Source organism: Manis javanica, chromosome 14 (genome assembly GCF_040802235.1).
Source record: "Manis javanica isolate MJ-LG chromosome 14, MJ_LKY, whole genome shotgun sequence".
NCBI lineage: Eukaryota > Metazoa > Chordata > Mammalia > Pholidota > Manidae > Manis > Manis javanica.
Genome location: NC_133169.1, coordinates 49,573,350 through 49,582,814, shown reverse-complemented (window position 1 = coordinate 49,582,814; position 9,465 = coordinate 49,573,350). Strand labels below are relative to the sequence as shown.

General features: G+C 45.9%; 1 protein-coding gene across 4 annotated transcripts in view; it reads right to left on the bottom strand.

The window, feature by feature from the left end:
- Positions 1 to 966: 966 nt before the first annotated feature.
- GFPT2 (glutamine-fructose-6-phosphate transaminase 2) overlaps positions 967 to 9,465 on the bottom strand; it is a 41,576-nt gene continuing 33,077 nt past the window's right edge. For 2 of the 4 annotated variants that reach the window (XM_037002006.2, XM_073222039.1), the window contains 4 exons: positions 7,564 to 7,691; positions 5,484 to 5,651; positions 3,354 to 3,515; positions 967 to 1,831 (listed from right to left, as the gene is read on the bottom strand). In XM_037002006.2, coding sequence (XP_036857901.2) covers positions 1,787 to 1,831; positions 3,354 to 3,515; positions 5,484 to 5,651; positions 7,564 to 7,691 — 503 coding nt within the window. In that variant the 3' untranslated portion in view covers positions 967 to 1,786. Of the gene's footprint in view, positions 1,832 to 3,353; positions 3,516 to 5,483; positions 5,652 to 6,794; positions 6,957 to 7,563; positions 7,692 to 8,214; positions 8,392 to 9,465 lie in introns of those variants that run through there. The other 2 variants (XM_037002008.2, XM_073222040.1) reach the window with 2 other exon arrangements.

Below are 9,465 nucleotides of genomic sequence, written 5' to 3'. Positions count from 1 at the left end.
ACGTTGAGCAACAAAATAACACTATTGTTACAACTCAAAGTATAAAATGGATGTCTGTGAGTTCATGCTAATAGAAATGAATGGCTTAATAAGATAAATGGGGAAGAACAGACTGTGTACTGAATTTCAAATAAATGTGTAGACACTTCCTTTTCAAAGAGGTGACTCTTACTCTTCACACTTGTACATTCTTATTTTTCAAGTGTGGGATGGGAAGAGCGACTTCCAGAGAGGGTGGGAAGGATAAAAAGGTATGGGAAGAGGGGAAAATCAGAGTACCTGCAAACACCACCTCAGACTCGTGACCAAGGTCAACATAAGCATGAGAAGACATGTTGATCGTATATATCCTGGACGGGAGGTGATGGGTGGTCCTTTACTTTTGGGCTCTTCCTCCCCAAAACGTATACCCCCAATCTAACCATGAGAAAAGCATCAGACAAACCCAATCGAGGGACATTCTATGAATGTCCCACCAGTGTTTCTCAGAACTGTCAAGGTCATCAAAACAAGGAGAGTCTGAAAACCTGTTATGGCCAAGAGGTGCCTAAGGAGACATGTCATGTGGAGTCAGGAAAAGGACAGCAGAAAAAGGACACTGGATAAAAACTAAGGAAATATGAATAAAGTATGGATTGTGGTTTATTTTAAATATATGTATTACTATAAATATGTATGTTCAGAGCAAAAAAAGAGCTCTTGGAAATTGTGTTGGCAGAAATGAAATATCTTAGCAGTAGACAGGTTGGGTGAGCAAACTGAGGACATCTCCCAATTAGAGCAGAAAATACAAGTAATAACGACAGGAAAGCGGAGGCCAGTCCAGCAGCTTCAGGAGTGCCAGTGGCTAATGAGCAAACAGGGCTGCTTCCACCAGACACTGTTGAGTCCCTGTTTTGAGGAGCTCTCGAAATCCAAGTACACAGAAAGAATGAGATTAACAAAAACCTAAATGCACAAGACAAAAAAAATTGTAGTGTCTTTATTGTCTTAAAATTGCATAGTACATGATAGTGCACGCTCTTAATAGAGGGCAAGGTAGCCTGCTTCAAACTACTTTGCATGGGATGTTTCCATCTGTTTGCAATGGGCAACAGTAGGGACCAAAATTCTGGCTGGGCTTAAAAAGGTTCACGATCAGATTAAACACAAGTTGGAGTGTTGGAGGGATTTAGACAAGAAACTGTAGAAGGATGCTGAGATTTCGATGGGACTTAAGAGACAGCATAAGAGATGGTGAGGGGGCTTCCCTGGTGTTAGGAGAGGATTCAGGAGCAGCCAAAAGAGGGCAAGAAAGGGGGAGTCCAGAGGGGCAAGGCCTTCTGCTGAGATGAATGCCACCTCTGGGAGCCTGGAGGCACCAGGTAGCCGGGGTGCATGGTCTGGGTGTTACCTTGGCTACAGAAAGCCACATACTAGAAAAATAACTTAGAAGCTATACAATTGTCATTATAAATATTTCGTTTCTCAAAACTAACTAGTGTTGGTTAAAAAAGGTTCACAGTAACTCTGAAAAGAGCTGTATCTCTATTGCACAGTAGTGGAAAAGTCTGCTCTGATCCCATGTGTAAACAATGATTCCCTTCTCCTCTGGCAACTTCAGGACACAGAGAAACAGTATCTGCTGTAAGCAAAGCACTTGGGTACAAAGGCACATCAAAGCTGTCAAGCGCTACTGGGATCTACTCAGAACATGCAGAATGCTGGCTGATCTTCCTGCTTGGCGTCGCTGGGACCGGTCTTGAACCACACTGCAGGTGGTCATGGCCTCCTCAAGCTGTTGTTCTCATTCCACAGTTACAGACTTGGCCAGATTTCTGGGGAAGTCAACCTGAAACGATAGAAAGTAGCTGCTCAAGACCCCACAGATGCCAGCCACACTCCATATTATGAAGTCTGTTATTGGTGGACCGGATGGCAGGCAGACAGGTGTGCCTGATCACCTGTAACAGTGAGCTCTTGATACCTGCATCTTGGAAGTGGTTCCTTACTCCAGATTCTCACTCACTGTATAATGTTTAGTTCATTCAATGAACATTTATGGACGTGTCATGCTATGCTAACACTATTAAAAGGATATGATTTGTGCCATTAAACAGCTACCTCAGTTTGTGCTGTTAAATATTCACTTCCCTTGTTAGAATATTGATGAAAATCCACAAAGCCTTTTAGCTTAGTGTGGGGGCTGCGGAAAGGAAATGTGACCTGGGATGGCTGATAAAGTAGGCTTCAACTTTAACTGCAATGTCTTATTCACTTATAATAATGTTTAAGAAAAGGGAAGGAACAAATATGAAAAAATGTTAGCAAATGTCAATTCTAGATATATATCAGATGTTTGCTATCTCATTTTTTGCATTGTTAATGCACTTTTAAAAGCTTCTCAAAATGAAACTGTAATAAAACTCCTATTCTTGCACAATGAACTGGATGTTCTTACATACTGGAGGATGAGCTGGTAAATTGGTTCTTTTCTGGAACATACATTGACAATATATGTGAGGACTCTCAAAACGTTTAGTCACTTGCTAGACTAAAGACAAATCTCAAACATGGGAGAAAGAGAAATGCACAAAGATGTTCACAGCAGTTGTTATTTATGCACTGTTCCAAAAGATTAGAAACAGTTTAAATAAGACTGGCTAGGTAATTGTTAAAACCCATGTTATAAGATCGTAGTGGAATACTGTGCAACAGTTAAATGTTGCTTACTATAAGTTCAAGATGTGAAAAAATACTTGTTACATACAGGCAAACCTTGGAGATATAGCTGTTTGCTTCCAGACCACTGCAATAAAGTGACTATCATAATAAGGCATGTAAAATGAATCTTTTGGTTTCCCAGTGCACATAAGTTATGTTTACATTGTATTGTTTGTCATCTATTAAGTATGCAATAATGCTTTGTCTAAGAATTAATGTATACCTCAATTAAAAACATTTTATTGCTAAGAAATCTAACCATCACCTGAACTTTCAACAAGTTGTAATCACTGATCATGGATCACCATAATGGAAAAGTTTGAACTAGTGCAAGTGTTGCCAAAATGTGACACAGACACAAAGCGAGCAAATACTTTGGAAAACTGGTGCTAATAGACTTGTTCAACAGAATTGCCACAAACCTTCAATTTGTAAAAAACACAGTATTAGCCAAGTGAAAAAAAAAGGGGGCAATAAAGCAAGGTATGCCTGTATAAAAAAGGAAGATGCAACATTTCGTCTTTGATAAAATCTTGAAAACTGTTTAAAAATTTACAAGCACAAGGAAAAAATTCACATGCACTGGAATCAGATACTAAATTTGTTAACGATTTTCCTCTTGGCTGGGCTAGGTGCCGGTTTGGACGTACGTCGTATCCTCGGAGCACAGCCAGGTGAAAGGAGAGGAGCTGTAGCGGAATCACACTCAGGATGCCCTGCAGGCAGTCCACTGTGTGGGGCAGCTCGATTGTTTTATACGCAAACTTGGAGCTTTCAGTGTCCTCCTTGGAGCACAGTATAATTGGGCGACCCTGAAGCAGAGAGAGCAATGGGTGAAATAGGTGAAGGGGAAGTAGAGGTACACAGTTCCATTTATAAAATAAGTAAGTCATTGGGATGAGAACTACAGCATGGAGAGTATGGTCAGGAATATTGTAATATCCTTCTCCGTTGACAAATGATAACTACACTCATCATGGTGAGCATTTTGCAATGTACACAACTGCTGAATCACTATGTTGTGCACTGGAAACCAATACTGTATGTCAACTGCTTTTCAACTATATTTCAATTTAAAAATTAAATAAACAAATTACAAAAAGTCATTCGAGGAAAAAAAAATTAAAGCAGAGAAATAGGACAACAAAATGCAGATTGTCCCCTTATACGCAGCAGGGTCTCTGAAATTAACATTAATGCAGTGATAACAGCAAACTTCTGTTTTTGCTGGGATTATGGGGGAGGCGATGTGAATGATTTGTGAAGAGCATGAAGCGTTAATGCTTTTGGGTGAGTTTCTCTCCTTCCCTGGGAGGGTGATCATCACCCTGCCACTTCCATTCAGCACCTGTTGGTTGAGTGTTGGTGGGCCTTGCAGAGGTGAGGGCACACCCCCTCCTTACCCTAGTGGGGCTCACAGCTGAGTGGTGGAAAATGAACACAAACAAGTAAACCAACAGATCATGATGAATTTCAGAAGAACGCCACAGAGGCAAGAAATACGGTAACATGGTTGAGAGACAGCGGGGAAGCCCTCTTTAAAGAGGAGACATTTGGATGGAGACCTGTATGGTGAGAGGCCAGTGCTCTGAAGGCATGTGGGAAGAGAAGACAGCCTGCCAAGGTGCAGAGGCAGAAGTCAGCTTGGCGTGAGTGAGAAACAGGAAGGGGCTGGAGGGTGCACACCTGCGGTCACTGGGGTTTGGTGGGGAGCCACCGGGTCTAAGCCAGGTGACACGGTTTGTGTCATGACTTCTCTCTGACCATGGTGCTGGGTCAGATGTGGCAGCCGCTGGCTCAAGGGCACCTCCCTCCAAACGCAGGGCTTTCCCAAGTGACTGTTTTTCACAGCGGGTCCCTGAGACCACACCTGAGTTCATGCTAACGAGGTACTCCTGGTGGATCCTAGATGGTTTCAGGGTGGGGGCTGAGCAGACCAGGAAGATGCCCCATTGATTAGAGGGCTGGGCTCTGACCCACGTGGCATCAGCCTGGCTTCCCACCTCTGGGGCTGGAAGAGGGGCTGGGAATCGGGTTCTATCACCTGGCCAATGATTCAATCCATTGGGCCTATGTAATGAAACCCCGATAAAAATGCTGGATGCCGGAGGTAGAAGGCAGAAGCTCCTACAAGGCCCTGCTGGGTGATGCGCACTGTTGTACAGGGAGGATGAAGCATCGTGAGGACACAGAAGCTTCGAATTTGGGGACCCCTGCCCTGTGTCTCTTCTTCTGGTTGGTCCTGCTCTATGTCCTGTATAATAAAACTGTAGTAGCAATATAATGCTTTCCTGTGTTTTATGAGCTATTCTAGGCAATTACTAAACCTGAAGGGGTAGTGGGAACTCCCAAATTTGTATCCAGTTGGACAGAAATGTGGGTGGCTTGGAAGCATCTGAGTGGCAGCCAGCGGCTGAAGCAAAGGCCATCTTGAGGAGAACCATGCCCTCCACCTGTGAAATCTGCCCTGACTTGGGTTGTTAGCATCAGAATTGCCCCCAGGGCTCTCCACCAGGCATACCTCCTCAGGTTCCCATGCCCCCAGGGATCCAGAACAGCTCCAGGCAACCTGGGTCACTGTACCTTGCTGAGGAGGGGCTGTGGGCATGGTCCCAGGCTGGCCAGCCCCTTTCTGAATGTTTGCTCCACTCAGGAGGTGGCCCAGGAAAGAGGGTGATGTCACACACTCACTGGCAGAACCACTGGCAGACAGTGGGTAAGGGGGGTTTATGTGAAAGAGAACAGGAGGGAGGGCCATCAGCCCAGCTGAGAACCCTCACCTGGCGGGCTGTGATCTGCTGCAGGGCGTTCTGGCATTTAGCAAAGCAAGGGTCCTTCATTATCACCATGATGACGGGCATCTGCTTGTCGATCAGTGCCAGGGGCCCGTGCTTCAGCTCCCCAGCCAGGATGCCTTCTGAGTGCATGTAGGTTATCTCTTTAATTTTCTGGGGAAACACGAAGTAGGATCAGGGTGACCGTGGGCAGATGGGCTGCCACAGAGCAGCCAGAGGCAGGGAGTGGAAGGCTGCAAGCAGACGGGTGCATGGAGAGGCCAACAGCACCAGGGCAGCTGGCAAGGCCAGGGCCAGGGAGAGGGCTGGCTGTGCCCAGAGCACGCACCAGGCCCAGTGCACAGCCTGTGTCCCGATACCAGCCGCAGGTGCAGCTACCCCTCTTGGATGGACAAGTCAGTATCAATGTAGCTTTCCCCCTTCCCCCTCGGTGGCCAGCCCCTGGACCTTCCTGCAGCTATAATTTGTAGTAATGGCATTGTATTCTGCCTAGATATTCCTTCATTCAGTTAAAGGATTAATCATTTCCCACAATTCCAAACCATTAATAGCTTCCAAAGGGTTGCTCCAATGTACCTATCAGCCAGAAAAGTATACACACTGGGCTGATATAGGCATTTCCCCCATGTTTAGGCAGATCCATTTCTATTCAGTTACCATTAAGTTCACATCACTGTGAGAAATGAAAAAAACATTTCTCAGCTTCTCTGGAACTATTTATTTGCCTCAAGGAACACTGTCAGGAGTGTGCCTCCACCCTGGAGGCCACCGACAGCTGGAGTGCCGGCCCCAAGTGACCACAGAGGGGTCATTGACTTGTTCCAGCAGCAGCTAAAAGCTTCTTTCTTTCCCCAAAGACTGATTTGGAGATGCTGTTGAATGTGCATCTTTCACCAGTGCACTCAGGCGCTCAGCTGACCCCCACCCAGGCAGCAGGGGCATGGGGACAGGGAGGCACTGTGCGGGGACCCCACCCAGGCCTTGCTTCTACGTGCTGCCTGCAAAGCAGCATGTCCAGCCCCTCGCTTCCTTTGGGCGGGGTCAGAATCTCATTGGAAGACTGTGGAAATTGGAGCTCACTGTGGGTCAGGCAACTTATGGCTTGCGCCCACCGCATCCCACCACTTGTGAAGCTCTCTGAGGTTTTTGGTGAACCACTTGCAACAAACATTGTTTTTCAAATGGGGAAGGTAGGGGAGGAGGGGAAAGAAGGTCCCCTTGCTCCCATAGGGAGAGGAGGGGAGCCAAGCTGGGTTATGGGTGGCTCCTTTGCCTGGGCACCAAGCCCTGCCTCACCTGGGACACTGTCTCCAGTCACCTTGGTTGAGCATTCCCATCCATGAACAGCAACAGTGAGTAGAGAAGCAACAGATTCAGCTCCCTGAAGAGCACTGTCCACCCTCTTGGTAGCCCTGTCATCATGGTAACTTGCCCGGGCTCCACCAACTCTCTCTTACCCTGGGTGGGACCAGACCTTTATTGCTAGAGGGCCCCAAACAGCCAGTTCATGGATTTAAAAAAGGCAAGGCCTTCAAAGCTCATTCCTGCAGGATCTTAGTTCTCCCGGGAAGTTTGAGGGGTAACAGGGAATTCTGCAGAGACTCCCACCAAGCAATTCTGATCTGCACCAGCCCCACCTCCACCCTCATACAGGCTGCTTGTGTTCGTGCATAAAAGCAAGGAACCTGAGTTTGAATGTCAGACTAATCACTCTCTCCCACAGCAAGATGCACCTTTTGGAGGCTTAGCTTCCTCCTGGGTAAAATGCAGACAGTAACTGCCAGCCAGGTAGAAGATGCTCATGAGGTGTGAAAGGGATATCCCGGATGGAGCCTGGTGTAGGCTGATGCCTCGGGGGATCACCCAAGGATGCCCGTCCCCTTTCTCAGGAGATCGGGGGCCCCATCTCAGAATCCTCAGAGGGAACACCTGATCCGAGCTAATGCTGCCTCACGGGGTGGCCAGCGGGTCCCTGAGCCCTCCTGTCCCCTGCTCACTGCCCTGCCCTCCCCAGTGGTTCCTGCCTCATGCCGGGGCTGGTGGAGGTGGGGCAGAGGGGCCTCACCAGCGCCCCTTCCAGGCACGTGGCGTAGTTGTAGCCCCGCCCCATGACTAGGAGCGACCTCTGCGTGTAGAGCTCCAGGGCCAGGTCGTGAATCTTTTCGTCCAGCGACAACACTTCCTTGATCAGTTCTAAGTCACGCACGCAGCAGAGCGGGAGAGTCAGTCGTGCAGATTTTGGAAAAAGATTCACAAAGAGAAATCATGGTATAGAACACGGTTTTGAAACTCACATCACTTGGCACACTTAGTTTCTTTGCATTAAGTCTACAAGGATTTTAATCGTACGTTACAGGCAATAATGGGTTGCTGGCTGGCATTTTGTTGGGACGGTAATTCATATTTGTGTTCATACTTTCCTGCATTCATGTAAGGTAAGTAGGGGTGTTGTTTCTAGCTCCGTTTTACAGGTAAGGCAACTGTGGCTCAGAGAGGCTGACTAGCCAGCTAGCCGACCAGAGCTGATACCCCAAACGATTGTTCCTCACCCAGGCCACTTGCTATGTGTGTAAATTGGACCAGTGCTTCTCAAACTTTTTGGTCTCAGAACTTATTTACACTCTTGAAAATTTTTGGGAATCCCTAAGAGCCTTTGTTTGTGTGGGTTATACCAGATTAGGTATGAAGAAAAAAATATTAGAAAAGTATCCATTCATTTAAAGATAATAATATTATATATTATTAAACCCATTATATATTTTTAAAATTAGAAGAGTAGCATTGTTTAACATTTTTGCAAATATTTTTAATGAAAGATTCTCAAATCTACTTCCTCATTCAATCTGTTGTGATGTGTTCTTTTTGTTGAAGCACAGGAAGAAAATTCAGCCTCCTGGAGATTTGTAGTTGGAAAAGGAAGTATTTCAGTAACTTTTTCAAAGAATTGTGAATGTTCTTATTAGTTACTACATCAAACTCAAGAAGTGGTCATTCATAGAAGAGTAGTTGCAAATGTGAAATCTGAAATAGTATCAATTTACATTTCCTACCTTGTTATATTAGAATTTCTTGGTCTATTGTGTAATTATTTAGATGGGTCTTTTTACACATGCATAATTTTTTAACCAGATGCCTTGGCCATTTGGAAAATACTAATTCACTGAGTTACGCACACCTTCTAAAAATGGACACATCCCATTATAAAATATTCTTTGAAAATTACATTTGTTAAAATCATCATGACTCCATGGCAGATGTCATTTAAATGGAGGGAAGTGGTCAAGCACATGCTGATGGTTCTAGGTTTTCCAAAATCCTGTTTCTCTGCAAAGCTCAGCATTTATCATTGGTAACACTAACACTGTCCGTTGTTTTTCTTGAAGGGTCGGGCTAACTTTGTTGCCCTTTCGGAAAATGTCCACCCAGTGCCCAAGTCAGCATGTCACTCAAACAGTAGCAGGGGCTTCTCAGGGACAGGACAATCGTACCTGGCAGTGTAGCAGAAGTGCTTCACCCAGGCTTCCCATTTCGACACAGAGAGTATTTTTAGAAGGGTTGCAATTTAATTAAGACCAATGCATTTTACAGCATCACTAGGGACATTCTCAAGTGACGCTGGGCATGAGGTAGGGAAGAGCACAGGGGTCATGAGAGTGGTTTGGTGCCTCTGCTAAGGCACCAGCGGTGGCTACCCCGCCTCTGCAAATGCCCACGTGGCAAAAAAAGCAAACAAGTCTGATTTATTATAGATAAGGTATTACTATCAAAATAGGGCCACATCTTGGGATATGCCTGCTCGACATCACAATGGGGTCCTGCTTGTGCCAGCTTCAAGTTAGGAATGCTTTCCTCGTCAGAACATTCTCAGTATGCAGTCTTGGCCAGATTTGGTTCCCTAGGCATTGCAGGATTGGATGGTGGCTTTCCCTCACTGCCTTCTCTGGGGCTTGCTCCCTGCTCCCTGGGA